This window comes from Sinocyclocheilus rhinocerous, unplaced genomic scaffold (assembly GCF_001515625.1).
Source record: "Sinocyclocheilus rhinocerous isolate Xijiao unplaced genomic scaffold, SAMN03320098_v1.1 scaffold4214, whole genome shotgun sequence".
NCBI lineage: Eukaryota > Metazoa > Chordata > Actinopteri > Cypriniformes > Cyprinidae > Sinocyclocheilus > Sinocyclocheilus rhinocerous.
The window spans coordinates 78,509-100,090 of record NW_015636077.1 but is presented as its reverse complement, the minus strand read 5'-3'; the positions used below and the strand labels follow the sequence as shown (position 1 = coordinate 100,090).

General features: G+C 35.1%; 3 protein-coding genes and 1 pseudogene across 4 annotated transcripts in view; 3 read left to right on the top strand and 1 right to left on the bottom strand.

Moving 5' to 3' along the window:
* Positions 1 to 2,098: 2,098 nt before the first annotated feature.
* LOC107747666 (C3a anaphylatoxin chemotactic receptor-like) lies at positions 2,099 to 3,456 on the top strand. Its single transcript, XM_016562263.1, has one exon. The coding sequence runs from the start codon at positions 2,211 to 2,213 to the stop codon at positions 3,297 to 3,299; it is 1,089 nt and encodes a 362-aa protein (XP_016417749.1). The 5' UTR covers positions 2,099 to 2,210; the 3' UTR covers positions 3,300 to 3,456.
* Positions 3,457 to 5,852: 2,396 nt separating this feature from the next.
* LOC107747654 (C3a anaphylatoxin chemotactic receptor-like) lies at positions 5,853 to 6,501 on the top strand (annotated as a pseudogene).
* Positions 6,502 to 11,071: 4,570 nt separating this feature from the next.
* LOC107747653 (C3a anaphylatoxin chemotactic receptor-like) lies at positions 11,072 to 14,256 on the top strand. Its single transcript, XM_016562251.1, has 2 exons — positions 11,072 to 11,103; positions 13,328 to 14,256. The coding sequence occupies exons 1-2, from the start codon at positions 11,100 to 11,102 to the stop codon at positions 14,254 to 14,256; spliced, it is 933 nt and encodes a 310-aa protein (XP_016417737.1). The 5' UTR covers positions 11,072 to 11,099.
* Positions 14,257 to 15,427: 1,171 nt separating this feature from the next.
* Positions 15,428 to 21,582, bottom strand: part of LOC107747665 (protein lin-37 homolog) — a 7,645-nt gene continuing 1,490 nt past the window's right edge. Inside the window, exons 2-10 of one of the 2 annotated variants that reach the window (XM_016562261.1) lie at positions 21,389 to 21,444; positions 21,243 to 21,309; positions 19,883 to 19,933; positions 19,699 to 19,728; positions 18,804 to 18,889; positions 18,128 to 18,285; positions 16,180 to 16,311; positions 15,816 to 15,889; positions 15,428 to 15,709 (exon numbers count right to left, since the gene is read on the bottom strand). In XM_016562261.1, coding sequence (XP_016417747.1) covers positions 15,631 to 15,709; positions 15,816 to 15,889; positions 16,180 to 16,311; positions 18,128 to 18,285; positions 18,804 to 18,889; positions 19,699 to 19,728; positions 19,883 to 19,933; positions 21,243 to 21,309; positions 21,389 to 21,444 — 733 coding nt within the window. In that variant the 3' untranslated portion in view covers positions 15,428 to 15,630. Of the gene's footprint in view, positions 15,710 to 15,815; positions 15,890 to 16,179; positions 16,312 to 18,127; positions 18,286 to 18,803; positions 18,890 to 19,698; positions 19,729 to 19,882; positions 19,934 to 21,242; positions 21,310 to 21,388; positions 21,447 to 21,582 lie in introns of both variants that reach the window. The other variant, XM_016562262.1, reaches the window with a different exon arrangement.

The window sequence follows — 21,582 nt, the reverse complement described above, 5'->3', positions numbered from 1 at the left end:
GCCACATTGTAATACTGTTAATAAAGAGCTATTATCTATTTTGCTAATGTTCATTTATTCACCAAAACTGAAGATATTCTGTCTGAAACATTCTATCTGTAGTCTTCCTCAGTTTTTTATGAATACAATTTATATGCTAATTCTGTCTGACCGTTATTATTAAGCATAAAACACAGTCACAACATTAAACCTATATCATCTATCTGTCTGTCTGTCTGTCTGTCACTGTTTACCAGCCCTGAGCCAAAAGCACTATATATTACCAAGTCTGACATGTGTTTGTGAAATCAAATCAACAATGCATTGAGCAGTTGACATTACTGAAATACTATTCCTTTTACGGCGAATGCAGCTAAAGCAGGTGTTGAAAGCAATGTGTGGAGGAAAATAGAAACAAAATAGAGGATGTTATCTTACAATTGATTAAGGAGACTATATGTCTTAAATATATATATACAGTGGGTACGGAAAGTATTCAGACCCCCTTAAATTTTTCACTCTTTGAATGTGAGATATTCATTATAATTATCATCAATTGACTTTTCTTATTAAAGTGGCTTTGTAGAAATATTTTCAAAAGATAGCTTTCAGTTTTACATAATCTTTTCACTGACTTGTTTTACACAACCTTTTAGCCACATTGTAATACTGTTAATAAAGAGCTATTATCTATTTTGCTAATGTTCATTTATTCACCAAAACTGAAGATATTCTGTCTGAAACATTCTATCTGTAGTCTTCCTCAGTTTTTTATGAATACAATTTATATGCTAATTCTGTCTGACCGTTATTATTAAGCATAAAACACAGTCACAACATTAAACCTATATCATCTATCTGTCTGTCTGTCTGTCTGTCTGTCACTGTTTACCAGCCCTGAGCCAAAAGCACTATATATTACCAAGTCTGACATGTGTTTGTGAAATCAAATCAACAATGCATTGAGCAGTTGACATTACTGAAATACTATTCCTTTTACGGCGAATGCAGCTAAAGCAGGTGTTGAAAGCAATGTGTGGAGGAAAATAGAAACAAAATAGAGGATGTTATCTTACAATTGATTAAGGAGACTATATGTCTTAAATATATATATATATATATATATTAAATACAGGACAGCAAACATGATGAACTCATATTGAAATGTGAGATATTCATTATAATTATGTCCATAGTAAGTCACGATGACACGTGGTATAAAATGGCATGATTTACTGAGAATGAGCTGAACATCTAAATGTCCCACTAATAAGTTTTGGATTGTTTCATTACAAAGTGACCTTAGACAGACTCCAGAAAGCATTGCCTCTGCACGTGATTTCTAAGTTTCCTGTCAATGTGAATAAGTCATCCTCTCGAAGATATTTAGCCAAGTGTTAGGAACCAGTAGTGACTAGTCCAGTCAACTCACAGTACTACCCAGAAAACTGGTAAGATTATTGACCTTTTACATGAAGCTCTTTTTAGTTTAAATATTTTGCAGGTTTAACGTTTCTTGCAATATCTTTTTATTCATTTATCCACTTTTATTATTTTGCTTTTCTTAAAGAGTTTGTTTGGTTTCTTACTTAGTTTCTTTAGTTTTCACGCATTTATTTCCTTGATGCTTTCCGAATGAATTAAATTGGTTATAATTTGTGCCTTTAACAGCACTTAACCATCACCCGAAGCACCTTATGTATGTTGAAATGTATTCAAATTTAAGCTGAAATGTTGATTATGTTCAGTTGTAGATAGAGATTTTGGTTAATAATTTTTTTGTATATTTTTTCAGCCTCTTCAACAAATAAAGCCAAAATGAGTAAGTACAGCTGTTTTTCTGACTAAAAGGACAGCAGTTTCATTAAACAACATTGCGAAATATTCTTTAGCAATCCTCCAAACTTCTAATGAAATATCTAGATAAGCAATGAATATGCATACTCGTTTTTATGTGTTTCTGTCACCGATTTTCAGTTATTTTGTCTTAGCTTCTTTTTTCATGGACTTCTAATTTGTTTTCATTAGTTCCTATTGTCCTTTATCTTAGATGTCATGGATATTCATTTAAATATCACAGGTGTTTGTCATTAGGTCCCTCATTTGCCCTGTATTTAAGTTGCTCTATTTCACCTTTCAGATGTCGGTTGTTGTTTGTGGCTAGTTCACACTGTTACGCCTGTTTTTTTCCTTGTTTGTATTTTTAATCAGCTTTCATCTTTGGACTGACCATGACAGTTTCTAGCTATTCATTTTTTTTTCTTTTTCCTTTAGACCAAACCGTAGCCCCATCAACCAACAGCACAGCTGCCACAGTGAAATACTTAAAGAACATCAATATTTTCCTCCACTGCATAATATGTGTGCTTGGTGTTGCTGGAAATGGAATGGTCGTCTACATCGCAGGCCTCAAAATGAAAAGGACCGTCAATACCATCTGGTTTCTGAACCTGGCGGTAGCTGACTTCCTGTTTTCATTTTTCCTGATCTTTAATGTAATTTACGAGTATCGTGATTTGGATTGGCCTTTTGGTGACTTTGGGTGCATGTTGAGTAGCCTGGTGACCGTGCTGACTATGTTTGCCAGCAGTTTCCTGCTGACGGTGATCAGTCTGGACCGCTGCCTGTCCACCTGGGTGGTGGTGTGGGCCCGGACTAAACGAACCGTCCTGAAAGCGAGGATAATTTGCCTGCTTATTTGGTTAGCAGCAGTTGCTTGCACCCTGCCTTGTGTCATCTTTAGAAAAACGCGTCGCATTTCTCCACAACAAACGGTGTGCATACTTGATTTTTCGGGACTGGAAGCCTACAAGAGGGTGGTTGTGTTCCGTTTTGTAGTGGGTTTCCTCATCCCGTTTGTCATAATATTGGCTTCTTATGTGGCGATCGGAGTACGAGTTAAGCGCCTCCGGAAAGACAATAAACTAAAACCCTTACGTATTATCCTAGCTGTAATCCTGGCCTTCTTCTTCTGCTGGCTTCCATTTTATGTTCACAGATTCCTCGAAGTGATGTTGCATGAAATGAATGCGAAAAACCCATCAGTTGAGCTGACCAGCTTCAAGAATGTTTTTGACCAGATAGGGCTCTTCATAGTCAGTCTTGCCTACTTGAACAGCTGCCTGAATCCTTTCTTGTATGTATTCATGTGTGAAGATTTTCAGAAAAAGCTCAGGCGGTCTTTGGTGATGGTGTTCGAGAGCGCCTTCGCAGAGGAACACCTGGCTCTCCTCTCGCAACATTCCCAATCCCAACACAAATCTCATTCCCAGAGTGGAACGGGACCCAGTCTGACCCAGTCTGTGACACTTGAGGGTTAAATTAAACATTCACAATACCAAATGTGTATTTAAATTAAATAACATATAAAAAAAGGAAAAGCACATGCAATTCAGCAAAATATTAACAGTGTGTTCTTCATTTGTTTTTTATGTTGTGAGACGGAAGCTGATGTGCCAAACGTTAAAAATTATAGATATAATGTGCAATAAATATATAAATAGCTGGAATGCGTGCCTCATTAACTAGATAGTCAAGAAATTGGTAATTGTATTGTGTATTGTATCTAATTTTCATGGATGTCTGGTTTTATAATTAACTAAAATGTGCTTTTGCTTTTGCTTTACAACACTTTGAATAAACCTCACATAAATGTGGAAAAAATACACTTTCAATACACTTTTTTTTTACTTAGAACATAAAAAATTAAAGCAAACATTAATTAGATCAATATAATTGTAATATATTATATATATTATGTCAATGTATTTTTTTTATTTATTGTGTGTGTGTGTGTGTGTGTGTGTGTAGACATATATACTAGTCAACAAGACATACAAAATGTGCAGTGTTGGGGGGCGCTCAGGACCAGGGTTGAGAAACACTGTCTTAGGACAACATTGATGAACTTTTTTTGATCCACTTCAAATGTTGACTACTGTAGATATTTATATAGATTATCTGGACAACAAGAAAAATTAAGTTTGATATAGTCAAAATGAATAAGTAAAACTGTGGTTCTTAGAATGACTGCAATTTCAGTGAACTACATTTTGAAATATCCGGTAGCAATTCTCCGTATTGCAACTGAAATATCAAGATAAACAATGAACATGCATACTTGTCTTTGTGCTGCTAGCCATTGATGTTTGCTTTTTACTTCATAGCCCATCCAATGACAGCATCAAACAGCAAGAACATTCTAGTGTGGCAGGAAAGACTAGAATATGCTACATTTTTTTTTAATGCAGAGTGTAGTAAATGCAAAACTGTGTAAGATACAATCAATGCACACATACAGTGTATTGTAAAAATGATATGAACAAGTCATGGCAAAACATGTTTTTTTCATTACTTAACATGTCAAAAAAATATAAACCAATTACATCTTCATTGTTTCAGTTATTTAAGATTTAAAAAACAAATGAGTTGAAATGACTTTTTCCAATATGATTATACTCAAACATTTAAGGCAGCAACTGAATTAAAAAATATATTAAAAAAAAAACATTCACATCATCAATATAATATAAAGTGTTGTTGAAAATATAAAAAACACTGTAACAATTTTATCATAATTGATTATGGATATTATTCTTCAAATAAATAAAACTGGACAGATTACAGATTAGGAAGGTATTAAATAAACTTTTGGTATCAACGCCAGACACTAGCGGAATTTGCCCAAATACAGTCTTCAAAATATAACCGCTAACTGCTGGCATGACTGCTTTGAAATATTTGCATTCTCAATTTTGATTGGTCTTCTTTATTGAATTTAACCACATTTACACAGCAAACAGAAGTCTTTTTTTTTCTTCTTTTTTAACAATAGTTTTCCAAACTCAGCAGTTTCTGTGCATCATTGCTTTTATTTACAGTTCATTCGCACACATCTCTCACAATTAGAAATATTTTTTCAGTAAAAATCAAGTAATGAAATTGAATCTGTTCAAACTCTGGTCAATATGAAAACTAGCCATTGGCTAAATTCGGTACAATGCGTGAAATGGAAATATTTATGTTAAAATTGTGCATGGTCCCTTTTCAAATAAATTTAAATAAATCAAGAAATAAATATCTGGTACATCTACACTGATTGCCACAGCAGTGGACATAAAGCGGCAAAAGGCAAAAGTTTCATATACTCAATAAAACAATTTTAAAAAACCTGACCCCTCACACATGACAAGACAAAACATTTTGTTAAATGTGAAGTCAGACAACAGAAATGATATTTAAATACTGTAGTTCCTCCCCTCCTCCATGCATTTGATTCAACAGAATATCAACATCATTCACTACGACTTGAGAACAAAACTGAACACATTTCGATGTGTGGTACTGCACAAAACAATTATTTTGCACATGAGAAACATTACAATGATAAGCTGGTGCTCATCAGCCATCACATGTTTTCTTTCTCTTTCAAAAGCCAGGATCATCTGCATAATTGTGTGGGTTTCATCCATTGGCTGCAGCATTCCTTCCTTTAAAGACAATATGTCTCTGATCACATATGAATTTACAGTGGGCTGATCACAGTATGTGAAATGTGAAAAAATACACTTTCAATACACTTTTTTTCCCCTTAAAATATCAAAAATTAAAGAATTTTTTGTTCCTCCTCTCCTCCATGCATTTGATGCAACAGAATATCAACATCATTCACTATGACTTGAGAACAAAACTGAACACATTTCGGTGTGTGGTACTGCACAAAACAATTATTTTGCACATGAGAAACAATGAAAAGCTGGTGCTCATCAGCCATCACATGTTTTCTTTCTCTTTCTATGTTGTCTTCAATCATAGATCTTCTCTCAGCTTTGGGCCAGTGGCATCTTTACTTAATGAGTTACATTCTCCAGATCATGTTAAGACTAAATCTGTTTGCTAGTATTTTGTTTCTTGTAGTTATCAGTCTGGACCGATGCCTGTGCACATGGATGGTTGTTTGGGCTAAAAATAAACTGACTTTACTTAAAGCCAAGATCATCTGCATAATTGTGTGGGTTTCATCCATTGGCTGCAGCATTCCTTCCTTTAAAGTTTTTATGTTTACTTTCACATCTCTGACAACAAATGAATTTATAGTGGGCTTCCTCATCCCCTTTCTGATCATTGCATCTTCATACATAGCTATTGGAGTACGAATCAAACGCCTCAAAATGGGAAAGCAGCTCAGGTCGTACAGAGTTATTATAACTGTAACTCTGGCTTTTTTCATATGTTGGTTTCCATACCATGCTATACATTTTTGTATAATAACTGCAGTAGAAAATAACTGGAGTGCCAGTGATCGACAAGTAATTGGGACAGCAACGACTGTCAGTACCTACCTGGTTTATCTAAACAGCTGTCTGAACCCCATTATCCATGTGTGATGAGTATAAGAAGAAGCTTAAACAGTCTCTGCTGCTGGTGCTGGAGACAGCTTTTGCTGAGGATCATCTGGACCTTAAGGGAGATGCAAAAGGACGATCAGGACAAGAAAACCCAACTGAATTGTTAGATATGTAGAAAACTGGTCCCTAAATGATAAACCTGGATCTAATCCAGTATGTTTATAGTCCTTATCAAGCAACTTGTAAAAAACAGCAACTGCAAAATTCATGTTTGGAGCATGACTGTGTATAATGTGTGTTGTAAAACCAAACAGAGAAAATCTCTTCAAGTACAGGCTAATGACCATTATATATGTTTGTGAAACTTTTCATGAATCTAAATATGCAAAAGCTCATTTTGTTCTGCTGATTTCTGTTTGAACCTTATTCTGAATAAAACCACAGTGTATCAAAAATTTTACCTGCATTTGATGGCAATTTCCTAAAGGATTTTTATGCTCTCACAGTCGCGAATTCTTATTGAAGGGTTTTCCCTAAAAAGCAACAAAATAAATAACAAATAACAAGATAATAAATAAAATATGATTTCTGGTACAAATACAAAACTATAAAGATATTGGTTAACAATGTAATCAGTTTAACTAATGATATATGGGACAAAATGTAGGAAAAAAATACCAGTTGGTCATTATTACAAAATATTAGCACAGAAATGTTTATGGAACATGTTACTTTTGCTTTAGTTGGATGTTCATCTAAGGTTTTTTTTTTTTTATGTTACTATTAGTTTCAGAATGTTCAGAGAACATTCAAAAGTAACGTTCCCATAGTGTTTGCAAATTTATAAAATGGAATGTTTCCATAAAGTTTGCATAATCAAAAAAATAAATAGGGTGCTTTCACACCTGGCCTGTTGTTTCGGAACCTGGCGCGTTTCCCCCCTTAGCTCGGTTCGTTTGGGCATATGTGAACACGGCAATCGCGCTCGGATCTGCGCCAAAACAATCGGTCCGAGATCGTCTGAACGAGGTGGTCTCGGCTCGATTGAAAACGAACTCTGGAGCGGTTCGGTTGTAGTGAGAAAGCAATCCGATCCAACGGACCAACGAACCAGGCTATATCACAGTTTCTGATGGGTAAGTACCCAAGTTATGTGAAAAGCATTAGCTTTGTTGTTTTGCTAATACCTCAAAATTAACCTGTGAATGTCTGTGGGTGAGCACGTCTTTGCCATTCAAAAATCAATGACATGCGTGACAGCTAAGTGAAATAATCCCGGAAAATAAATCGTGGAATTTTGACCAATGAGAGAACAGTTTACTCGCGCGTGACTGGTATTAACAAATTTAGTCCGTTTAGAAACTTTGCCTGTGAAAGCGAACCGAGAATAAAAAGCAACATTGTAATAATTTTAATCCCTGTTTCGGAACAAAGCAATCGATCTACAGGTGTGAAAGCAAAATAAAAAACGTTTTAAACCATTAAAAAAATGCCGTTTTGAATGTTCAGAGACCATTCAGAATTAACATTTTAATGGGAACATAATGAGAATGTTAACAAAATGTCAGCTGACTGATACTGTGTTTTAATCATAAAATTTTGTAAAATACATGGTGCATTTGTCTTGTCTGTCGGCGGTTGTTAGCCTACTCTTTGCGCCACAATGTTTTGTTTTGTTTTTTTCACTGCGTGAGAAAATGAACGTGTGCCGTGAGAAAATTAATTGCATGAGTCTCACGTTAAATGCATGAGAGTTGGCAGCCCTTTATCATTATAGTTATCTTTCATGGTGTAAAAGGGCCTTTACTTTGAATGAGCTGACTGATAAACACCACGTGGAAATTAGGAAATATTAGACCTTTGGATGCTGCAATTGACCTATGTGAAAAATAAAAATTATGAACGTGTTATGAAGCCATATTTCAAAGTAGCTGTAGTAAAGTAAGTAGTCTACACCACTAAACCACTGGTAAAAAAATAAAAAAATAAATCAGTCTCTTAATAATATGCATCATGGGACAGAAAACAAAACTGATTTCGTAACCCTCTGCTGCAGATGCCCTCTACCCACTGTGATGATGCCTGATAGCTGCAGTTACATCAAGTTTGCTAATGACACCACATTTTAGGCTCTTATCAGTAACAACTACAACTCAGCCTATAAGGATATAAAGATTCACTGCTTATATAAAGCTAAAGCTAAAGCTTGACAAAGATCAAGGAGATTTGCACAGAAACACTCGTCCCGTTCAGACGCACCTCTGCATGAACACTAAAGTTAGGGAGGAACGTGCAAAGAAGCTATTGTGGATTAACAACAAACCTTAAGAAATCAGTAAGAATCAATCAGCAACATTCGTTAAACACCTCTCAAAATGTAGCAATTACAGCATAAATGTGGGTGCCGTGAGAAAATTAATTGCATGAGTCTCACGTTAAATGCATGAGAGTTGGCAGCCCTTTATCATTATAGTTATCTTTCATGGTGTAAAAGGGCCTTTACTTTGAATGAGCTGACTGATAAACACCACGTGGAAATTAGGAAATATTAGACCTTTGGATGCTGCAATTGACCTATGTGAAAAATAAAAATTATGAACGTGTTATGAAGCCATATTTCAAAGTAGCTGTAGTAAAGTAAGTAGTCTACACCACTAAACCACTGGTAAAAAAATAAAAAAATAAATCAGTCTCTTAATAATATGCATCATGGGACAGAAAACAAAACTGATTTCGTAACCCTCTGCTGCAGATGCCCTCTACCCACTGTGATGATGCCTGATAGCTGCAGTTACATCAAGTTTGCTAATGACACCACATTTTAGGCTCTTATCAGTAACAACTACAACTCAGCCTATAAGGATATAAAGATTCACTGCTTATATAAAGCTAAAGCTAAAGCTTGACAAAGATCAAGGAGATTTGCACAGAAACACTCGTCCCGTTCAGACGCACCTCTGCATGAACACTAAAGTTAGGAAGGAACGTGCAAAGAAGCTATTGTGGATTAACAACAAACCTTAAGAAATCAGTAAGAATCAATCAGAAACATTCGTTAAACACCTCTCAAAATTTAGCAATTACAGCATAAATGTGGAAATGCAGTCTCAAAGAGAGAGCATCATTTTGTGAGATTTTTTATTAGTAGTAGGAGGAGGGGTAGTAGTATTTACATATCCAATGTTTTCAATGTGATATTTAAATTTGGAATGTCTTTGAATTTAAATATATATATATATATATATATCTTGGGATTGGGTTAATGTGTATGAATAAATTGAACATCATATTTAAAATACAGATTAAACATTGTTTCACCCAAATACATATACTTCTTTGTTATTATTTAAATGTATCCAACCTTTAAGGTGTTAAAGTAGCTATAAGTTGATTGTATTTTATGTAGTTTGTTGCCTTCATTGCATTTTCTCTCTTTGTGTAGTGTGCTTGGGAAATGTGGAAAATATAACCAAAATCATCACACATAATTCTACCACACTATCGGCTGGCATGTTGGTATATGGAGTCTTGGGTACATGCCTTAACATGACTGATTATAAAATGAAGAAGTCGGTAAACGCCATTTGGTTTCTCAACTTGGCAGTTGCAGACTTCTTCTTTATCTTTTTTCCAGTCCTAAACATCAGTTCGTACTTTGGAGAACACCACTTCAACAACTTCATTTGCAGGGTTCTTTATTTTTGTTGTGACGCAGCTGCAACAAATATGTTTGCAAGCATTTTTTTCCAAGCGTTATCAGTCTGGACCGATGCCTGCGCACATGGGCTAAAAATAAAATAACTCTAGCCAAAACCAGGATAATTTGCATGATTGTGTGGATTTCATCCACTGGTTGCAGCCTTCTTTTTGCCTTAATAACCATGAACCATAAACAGGTTACCATGAACATAAAATCACTGAAACATCTGGTCATATTTGTGTTTATGGCGGGCTTCCTTCTCCCCTTCCTAATAATTGCATCTTCATATAGCTATTGCAGTACGAGTCAAACAACCTAAAAGAAAAAAAACAGTTCAGGGCTTTTCGGGTCATCGCTGTGGTCCTGGCCTTTTTCGTATGCTGGCTTCCTTATTATGTTTGTTGCATTTATATGGTAATTGCAGCTGAGAATAAGTGGTTTGAAAGTTGTTGGGGAGTATTATCAAGTACAGCAATAGCTGAATGCCTGATCATGTTGAACAGCTGTCTGAACCCCATTCTCTATGTGCTCATGTGTCAGAAACCTTGAATGGGTTGTTTTGGTGTTAAAGTGTGGCTTGGGTCAGACTGTTACACAGGTATGGGTAGATGGGTAAAACACTCTGAATGCTTTACGTCACATAACCATTGTATCAAAACATACTATTCTTGTGACTTTCAGTTTAATCACTGAAACAAAATAAAATTATGCATTTTACATTTGGCAGACACTTTTGTCCAAAACAACTTACAATGCATCTTTATTAGTTAATGCATTTGAATTCAATCCTAGTATGCTTTACTGTTTGATTTACAGGAACATTCCAGTGTGGCAGGAAAGACTCTGTTGTAGGTACATGCCCACTGTGGTACCAGCTACAGATTCAATCATTTCATCAAGAGTGATGATGACGCCACATTTTTGCCCCTTTTCAGTAAAAACAACAAATCAGCCTATAGGGATGTAGTACCAGGCTTTGCTGTCTGGTATAAAAACAATAATCTGTCAACAGGACCGAGAAGACAGAGCAAGATCAAGACTCGGCTTGTCTCAGTACATCAACAGCTCAAAAAATGGGTAAGAACTGAATATGTATATTAGTCATATCACAGGTTTTTTAAACATCTCTCAGAACATAGTAAAACTGTTTAAGATACAATCAGTGCACACAGATCTTTGGACTTCTTTCTAAAATACTTACTTACTTGAAAGGCTCAGAATTTGTGTAGGAATTCAAGGTTCCACATTGGATTGGTTTAAATCCTATCACTTCGGTGGAGGTTGGAAATTTTTCTTCCTCTTTTGCTCCTTTAATTTGTGGTGTGCCTCAGGGATCAATTTTGTGCCCGCTTCTGTTTTTACTTTATCTGCTCCCTCTAGGTCTTATTTTTCAGAAGCATAACATACCTTAACATTTTTATGGTGATGATACTCAGATCTATCTCCCTTTGAAACATAATGATTAGATAGTTTAGATTAGGTTAGGTCTTGGCTGGCTGCCAATTTTTTAACACTGAATGATTCTAAAACTGAAATTGTAGTTTTTGGTCCACCAGCCTCTATTACGCAGATTAATAATCAATTGGGCTTTTTATCTGTGAATTCTCATGGACATGTAAACATTTTAGGAGTGATTGTGACACGGAGACTGTGATCCATGCTTTTATTACCTCCAGGTTTCAATTTGCACATAATATACCTGTACATACAACTGTCTATTGTTATATACCTGTACATACAATTGTCGATTTGTATATTTTTTATTCCTTATTTTACTTGTTCTATTTTTTATTTATTTTTTATTTTTATTTTTTATTATCTGTGTGTTTTTTGTTCTGTCACTGTCATTCTGTTACACTGTGGAAGCTTCTGTCACGAAAACAAATTCCTCGTATGTGTAAACATACCTGGCAATAAAGCTCATTCTGATTCTGATTCTGATTCTGAGGTTCGACTATTGTAACTCACTGTACCTTGGTGTGTCTAAGTCTTCCTTATCCCGTCTGCAATTGATACAACATGCTGCTGCCAGGTTCCTTACTCGGACTAGAAAGAGGGAACATATTTCGCCTGTTCTGGCTTCACTTCATTGGTTGCCAGTTGAATATCGCATTAAATTTAAGGTTGTATTGTTTGTCTACAAGGGATTAAACGATCAGGCTCCTGAATACATTACAGTTTTTCTTCTCCATCGGAATTGCCCTAAACCCTTAAGGTCTTCTAATAGTTTGATGTTGTCTGTGCCTCGGTCTCATCTAAGGTTAAAAGGAAATTGTGCCTTTTCAATTGCTGCCCCTCAATTGTGGAATGAGTTACCGGCACATATTAGGTTGTCTCCTGATGTTGGAAGTTTGAAATCTTCATTGAAGACGTATCTCTTCTCTCTGGCTTTTCGATCATTGTAATTCTCTTTAATATGTATGTTTATGTAACTGTGCTTAACTGTTTTGTGTAACAATTTTCAGATTGTACAGCACTTTGGTCAGCAGCTGCTGTTTTAAATGTGCTCTAGAAATAAAATTGCCTTGCCTTGCCTAAAATCTGTTTGCATTCTGAATTGTGATTGGTATTATTTATTGCACCTAACCACGTTTACACTGCAAACACATTAAAAAAGTCTTGATTTGGTACAGCTCATTTTTTTCAATATTCAGCTATTTCTGTGGACCTAACTGTGCATCATTACATTACATTTCATATTTCACTCATAAAAACATATTTCACAAATTTTTCTCATAAAAAAATCAAGTTATAAAATCAAATGTGACCCTGGACCACAAACCCACTCATAAGTATCACGAGTATATTTGTAGCAATAGCCAAAAATACATTGTATGTGTCAAACTTATCGATTTTTCTTTTATGCCAAAAATCATTAGGATATTAAGTAAAGATCATGTTTCATGAAGATATTTTGTAAATTTGCTACTGTAAATATATAAAAAATTTATTATCATTAGTAATATGCATTGCTAAGGACTTCATTTCGACAACTTTAAAAGTGATTTTCTCAATATTTAGATTTGTTTGCACCCTCAGATTCCAGATTTTCAAATAGTTGTATCTCGGCCAAATATTGTCCTATCCTAACAAGCTTATTTTTTCAGCTTTCAGATGATGTATAAATCATAATTTTAAAAAAATTGACCCTTAGGACTGGTTTTGTGGTCCAGGGTCACAAATCTGTTTGTTCAAACACTGGTCAATATCTGGTATTGCCATAGTAATTGCCACAGTAATGGCCAAAACAGACCCAAAATCAGCCTTCACTGTGTTTTCTCTCTCTTTTTTCTCTGTGCAGAAGGCACCCGTTTTGGAGCTGAAAACATGACCGGAGACTCAACACATAATACCACAATGCAGCATGAGGGCTTTATGAGCTTTAATGTCTTTCTTTCATGCATTTTCATTGCCACCTTTGTAGTGGGTCTCATTGGAAATGGGCTTGTCATATTTCTGACTGGCTGCAGAATGAAGACGACTGTCAACTCCATTTGGTTTCTCAACTTGGCGATTGCAGACTTCATCTTCATGTTGTCTTCAATCATAGATCTTCTCTCAGCTTTGGGCCAGTGGCAGAGTCAATTAATGACTCACATTTTCTTCATGACATTAACACTAAATCTGTTTGCTAGTATTTTTTTTCTTGTAGTCATTAGTCTGGACCGATGCCTGTGCACATGGATGGTTGTTTGGGCTCAAAATAAACGAACTTCTCTTAAAGCCAAAATCATCTGCATAATTGTGTGGGTTTCATCCATAGGCTGCAGCATTCCTTTCTTTAATGTTCATATGTTTACTCGTGTGTCTCTGATCACATATGAATTTACAGTGGGCTTCCTCATCCCCTTTCTGATCATTGCAACTTCATACATAGCTATTGGAGTACGAATCAAACGCCTCAAAAGGGTAAAGCAGCTCAGGTCATTCCGGGTTATTATAACCATAATCCTGGCTTTTTTCTTATGTTGGTTTCCATACCATGCTTGCAATTTGTGTACAATAACTGCAGTAAAAAGTGATCAACCAGTACTTGTGATAGCAAGGACTGTCAGTATCTACCTGGTTTATCTAAACAGCTGTCTGAACCCCATTCTCTATGTGTTCATGTGTGATGAGTATAAGAAGAAGCTTAAACAGTCTCTGCTGCTGGAGACGGCTTTTGCGGAGGATCATCTGGACTTTAAGGCAGACGCAAAAGGACGTGCAGGACATGAAAACCAAACTTGAATTGTTAGTTATGTAGTCTCTAAATGATTGTGACTGGCATCACTATATGTTTATCACCATTACAACAACCTGGATCTAATCCAGTATGTTTATAGTCCTTACCTAGCGACTTGTCAAAAAATTGTTTGTAAAAAACGTTTTGAGGCATGACTGTGTATAATTTGTGTTGTAAAACCAAATAGAAAAAGTCTCTTCAAATATATGAAAATGGGAACATTATATGTTTATGAAAAATTGTCATGACTCCAAATATGCGAAATCTCAGTTTGTTATGCTGATTTCAGTTTGAACTTTATTCTGAATAAAACCACAGTGTATCAAAAAATGTTTACCTGCATTTGATGGTTATTTCCTTAAGGATATTAGCCTACTCTCACAGTAGCAAATTCTTATTGAAGGATAATAATCTTATTATATCAAATAATAAGAATCAAATAATAAATAAAATAGAATTTCTGGTACGCAGGCTTATTCAAATTTTGCATTATAAAGATAATGGTTAACGATTAAAGCTGATGATATAGCCTATGGGACAAAAAAGCAATGACCGCGGTTTTGCGGTAAACAAAAGAGCGCGAGTCGACGGTGATAGAAAAGGCATGAAATTAATGCCATAAGTTTTAAAAACTGTAACTCTAAAGGTGCGATGACATTTACCATTGAATTTTCGTGGGCTAAAGTCCACACAATAGAACATTTCGCATTTTCGCACACAGATTTCATATCTGGTTCAGTTGGTCGCGCAAATTCGTCGCTTGGTTTAAAAATGCCTTGTGAGCTGCTTCACACATTTAACACGCATTTAGAATAAACATGACGTTATCGTCTGTACATGGACGTTATCATACCCCTTATTAAATTGCACCTCTCTTTTTCTTTTTTTTTTTTACTAATCTTTATTCTAAATAAAAATGTCATAAAGCTTGAATGGGATTTGTTGGTGTTAAAGTGTGGCTTGGAAATACATCTAAAGCATTTAATAGATACACACTGCATTTACCCATAAATGTTTCTCATTGGTTGTACAGTTCCACAGTGTGTTATATCAGAGCCAGATGGTTACACATGCAAAGTTAGATGCTAGACAAATATTGAGTGTTGCACGTTGGAAATGGCTGAGAACTATCATGAAGAATTCATTAATGCAGTTTTATTCAATAAACACATCAAATTCATTTTCAGTACTGTAGATTTATTTGAAGTTCTTGTGAGCTTGCATTTAGAGAAAAATAAAGACATTACAAAATTATTTAGTTATTATTCAATAAAAAATTTTGGGTTATTTCACTCTCCTTGAAGGCTTCATGCCTGGACATCTTTGTTTCATTCCCTAAGCAGATTTTCTTCAGATGCACTAGTAGTGATGTATGTGAACTAACGTTCATACATTTCCTTAAGGATTTTTATGCTCTCGCTGTATCTCAGCTGGTTCTTACTGGAGGCCTCCTTCCACCTTTAACATATATGAAAAAAATTATAAATATCATATACATGATGTAATTTGTATCCCCCTCCCTCTGTAATTATAGTAGAAATGATAGAATGATGAAAAATTATACTTCTGTCTAATTTTCTTCCAGCGTTTGATGTGACTGAAGATAAGAGGTGAGGTGCCTGCTGCAGCATCTACAGACTGAAAAAAAAATAAAAAGATCTTACAGAACCGAATTAGATACGACCACACGAAGCATTCAATTTAGCTACATTCATATTACAAACTTAAAGGATGACAAGACCAACCAATTCGGTATGCAAACAGGTTTACTTATCACATTCCTAACAACGATTGGTTAACACTTAAGCAGAGGTGTTTGATGGAAACGTTATCTTCTGTCACTTAGCAGTTTGCTTAAATGCAGATCTTTAAAGAAAGATTAGTGCTTCCTGTAGACTGTGTGTGGCACAACAGTTGCCATAGCTCACCTGGCTCTCTGTAGGTTTCTCTACAGGTGGAATTCTGAGATTGACAGGTTCACCAGCTGAACCTACTGGACAGGAAACAGGTGGAGGAAGCCTGTACACGTTCTGTCCTTTGCCGTTCAGCATATCAGTCATCTGAAAGATTAAGAATTGAAGAGCAATTTCCCCCCATTTTAATGCTTGTTTTTGGCACAAATTACTCATTATATAATTTTTTTAAACAAGTAAAGCCAAGAACAATTCTCAGTGGTGCAAGGAGCCTTCGAGGCATATTTAGAGGGAAGAGGTGCATGTTATTTCTCCACTGGGTAATTGAATTCAGATGGGAAATTGAAGCCGGATGTAGCAGCATTATTAAGCTGTTGAGAGCTTTACTATTAAAAGGTTACTTGTCAGTTATGTAATATATTATGCTACAGTGGGCCAAGACATTCGTTTTTATTCTTCTTATGATTCAAGGTCAAACTACGACTAGAGAAAAATGAAGTGAGCCAACCGAACCTTAAATGAGCGTGCCAAGTTGAATAAAACTTAAGCTGCCTAACATGATTTACAAAGATAATGATTTTGGGGGAAAATGTGCTTTTACAGCAATTCACTTGCAAAGAAAGACAATAGCAGTGTTATTTTAGTATCACTGAAATACTATTATAGTTTTGATCAAAATTTTTAATTTTAACTTTCAGTTTAATTTTAGTTTTCATAATTTTACTGTGTTTTTGTCATTTTTTGTCTATATGTACATATGTTTTTTTTTTAAATTAATTTTTATTTCAGTTTTAGATTTAGTTATTTAGTATATCAAGTTAACTAAATTAAAATGAGAAATGTAGCCTTGGTGACTACCTGAAATATTTGATTTCAGTTAATGTTTGTTTATATATATATATATATATATGACAGAACTGGAGAGGATCTGCAAGGAGGAATGGCAGAGGATCGCCAAATCCAGGTGTGAAAAACTTGTTGGATCTTTCCCAAAAAGACTCATGGCTGTATTAGATCAAGAGGGTGCTTCTACTAAATACTGAGCATTTTTCAGTTTTTCTTTTTTAATAAATCTGCAAAGATGTCAACAATTCTGTGTTTTTCTGTCAATATGGGGTGCTGTGTGTACATTAATGAGGAAAAAAAATTAACTTAAATGATTTTAGCAAATGGCTGCAATATAACAAAGAGTGAAAAATTTAAGGGGGTCTGAATACTTTCCGTACCCACTGTATATATATATATATATATATATATTAATGGTTTACATCTAATTGTTGTTGTTCTAGTCAACTTTAACAAGCCTGGTCTATAGTGCAACAAGCACTGGAATAAACATTAAAATAAACACATGTAAGGGTTCTTGACATAACTATCTGTTTACATCAGGGGTCCCACACTTGACTTTTCAAGTCATTTGATCCCATGATAATTAGTTCAAAATTATTTTATAGAGATCTACCTGAAGAACCACTGAGCCTATCTACTAAAATGCATATTGACTGTAGAAATTTAAATGACTATTCCAGGTCTGGAAATCACACTGGTAATCCCTGGTATTTCTAGGACTGTGGGAACTTCCTGTTACAAGGAATTTCATTGTTATATAAACAGAGACTCATCCACCAACAAAAATAGTCCCACTTCCAAAATGTTATTTAGAAAACTGTAAACATTTTAAACAAATAAAATGTTAATGCACAATGTATGTGCTGTGCTCTAACAAAAATAGAATAGTGGCCAACCTGACTTCCATTTTAAGTTCATTACTGGAAGCATGTTTTCGTTTGTCATTTTCTGTTTATCTTGTGTTTAACTTGGAACACGTCCATCTTTGAAAATCAACACTAGATTTCCAAGTGCAGTTATATAGACTGTGAAACAACTGTGTTATTCTGAGTAGTTCAACGATCTGAACGGGATGAGTATTTAAAATTATTGCAAAGTGAATGCTGGGTGTGACCTCATCCTCCCCGGAGCTGTGAGGGGGGCTGGGCTCCGTTCTCTCTCGCGTTGATGGGTTATTTCTCATCCACGCCCGACAAATGGGATAAAGTGGCGTGGTGGTGCTGAACTGAGCCAAGTCCACACTGCGGTCAAATAACTTGATAACATAAGCATCTGATGGAGAAGATGAGACGTGGAGCACGTAAGAAAACAGGAAATGGGTCTTATGAGATCAAGACTAAAAAAAAACCCTTCTATTTATTTCTCTAAACCTTGGCTTGAAAAAAAACTCCCTCAATCACCACACATGCTGAATGATATGAAAACCCAATGGTGTTTCTCAGAAATGATCAAACATTTTACTTATCTGTCAGATACAAAATTGCTTATATACACAGGGAGAATTCAAATTCTGCACTTTGTGCCATTCATTTCAAATGTACCTAAATTCAAAATATACATCACTATTTGCGCTTTCCCTTACTTGGTTATTAAATACACACAATTTTAAAATAAAACAAAGACCAATGTAAGTAGCTGCCAGCCACAGCAGCTGATAGTAGATAAGATAAAATGACCTGCCACTGTGAAAACAAAATAACCAAATTTGGCTGGTGCTGGGTGTTAATTTCCCGAAATGGGAGAGGCATACAAGGCGTAAAAAACTGTGGCTTTCGGGATCTAGCTCTTACTTTGTTTGTTCTGGTTGGTGTCTGCCAGACCGTCATCCATCTCTTTACGCTTCTTCCTTCTGTGTTGTGGGAATCGTGATGATGGTCTGTGAAAGGCAGAAAGAGGCTCTTAAAGCAAACTCTTCCATTTAGGAATGAATATTGGCTGTTTTGTTAGAATTACTATTGTAAATATTTACAAAGTACACTTCGAATGTTAAAGAGAATTAATAAGTGAAGTAATGTAGTAAGGCTAGTTGACATAATGAATAATTATGATATATTTGCAATGATTTTTCAGATTTGGAGAAAGTTAGCATTGCATCACTTACTCAGCAATGGATCCTCTGTAGTGAATGGGTGCCGTCAGAATGAGAGTCCAAACAGCTGAGAAAAACATCACAATAATCCACAAGTAATCCACTCCAGTCCAGCAGTTAATGTCTTGTGAAGTGAAAAGCTGCATATTTATAATAAACGAATCCATCATCAAGACGTTTTAATTATAAAGCATTGCTTCTGGCCAAAATACGAGACCATAATCCATAATAAATATAATATAATCCACCACTTTTCTCTGGAGAAAACGCTATTATGGATGGAGAACTTTTTGAAGTTAAAAAATGTCTTAATGTTGGATTTGTTTCTTACAAACACGCAGCCTTTCAAGTCACGAGACGTTAATTAATGGATTGGAGTTGTGTCAATTACTGTTTGGACTCTCATTTTGACGGCACCCATTCACTGCAGAGGATCCATTGGTGAGCAAGTGATGTAATGCTAAATTTCTCTAAGTCTGTTCCGATGAAGAAACAAACTCATCTACATCTTGGGTGGCTTGAATAAATGTTCAGCAACTGTTTATTTTTAGGTGAACTATTCCTTTAAAATAAAGGTCAGAGAAGATTCTGCTTGCCTTTTCCCTGCAGAAGAAGGTGACAAATCCCTATAAAAGAGAAAAGAAAGCAAAAATAAAACATTTAATGTGCATTACATATGACTGTTAAATAAGTCTTAATCATTTTACATCTTAAACCTTTTTCCTGGTCAAGAGAAGACAATGTTTATATCACTCATATGAAAATATTGTATGTGCATACTTGCTCAAAGAGTCTGCCACAATTTTCCCAGAATCCTCTTCATTCTGCTCTCTATGCAGGAAAAGGAAGAAAGAGCACAAAGGATTATACAAATGCCAATTTTCCCCAAACAACTGCTCTACTATATAAAAGTAATTTCTTGCCAGTATTCTTTTCCTGAATTGTTATTTATTTGGATACTTTGAAAGGTTTTCAGGAAACAAATTAAAGCATTACTGAAAAACATGAGAAACAAGAGAGTATTTCCAGAAACGTAGCAGTAAATAATCTCAGACCATCAGGGTGGCAATTATTCAGACAACTGAAATATAAATGGATTGTAACAAACAAAGCTATTAATCAATAGTACACTAAATATTTTTCTGAGCTCAGTGGAAACAAAATCTTTGAGACGCCAGAAATGGTCATTATGTTCAGAGAACCTAGTTGTTCAGCTTTCCTAATAACTTTCTGTTGTCCTAGATGTTTGGTTCTCTAATTCTGTGGAAAATCCCCAAAAAACATCAGATTCCAAATAAGTTAGGGATGTAGGTGGTGAACGTGACATTCCTGTTAAGTTTTACCAGAATACAGAATAAGAGTAAAATATGATATGTATAGGGGATTCATTATAAAAAAAATTAAAAATATGATTATTACAATAGGCATTACAGATTTTATGCTGAAACTTTTCACAATGCACACTGTTTCAAAGCAGCTTTACACAAAATCATGATGTTAATATTTATAATATCTTAATGCCTTATAGTCTCATTTAAAAGATTAGAGCTGGGCAGCGATAACAATTTACATTTTGTGATGATATATAAACAATAAAACAGTTATTTATTTATAGTATATATCACTTTTACATGAGTGTACTGGATGTACAGTGGGTATAGAAAAGGATCACCCCCCTTTAAAATAACACCTCACACCTGATTGATCTGAGTCTGTCAGGAAATGACATAGGATACTCAGGTGTGAAGCTACTTTCAAGAGTACTGGAAAATCCTGCATGCAAACTGTAAACTCTTTGGTAAGATCTCATCTTTGAGACTCAGATGTTCTACAGTGGGTATAGAAAAGAATCACCCCCCTTTAAAATAATCACATTTTTTATATATTCAGCTGGGCAATAATAAAGTTTCCATTTTGTGATGGTATGTTTAAGTAAATCACTGTGCCATTAACACTATATATCATACATCAATCTTGTTCTGATAGACTGTTATTTTACAGTAAGTTATTACATTGAGGCATACTGACAATCTTATAAAGTGGACCCATCACTAATGAGCTCTAATTGCTTGAGGTCCATTTGCAGCTGCGCTGTTACAGCCTAAAGCTTTCAAAGCTCAAGACACACTAATGCACTAACCTCTCACTGTCACTCCTCTCAACCAGACCTTGTAATACTGCATCAAGGCGGTTTCGAGCCCCAGCATCTGCAAAAGAACATTTATTTTTGACCACAAAACATTCTAAAACAGAAATGTATAAAGAAGCTTATGTTTGCAGCCTCACCTGTTTTCTCAGTCTTGATTTTACAGTGAAGCATTGTACTTCCTGATTTTTTTTCCTGTAATTTTATTCAGATGAGGATGTGTTAATTAATTACTATAGGACTAATATAAAAGAAACATGTAAAATTAAGTTGATTTGCTGCAGTTTGATATACTTTTATCTTTTATGAGGGCAAATTATATATATATATATAT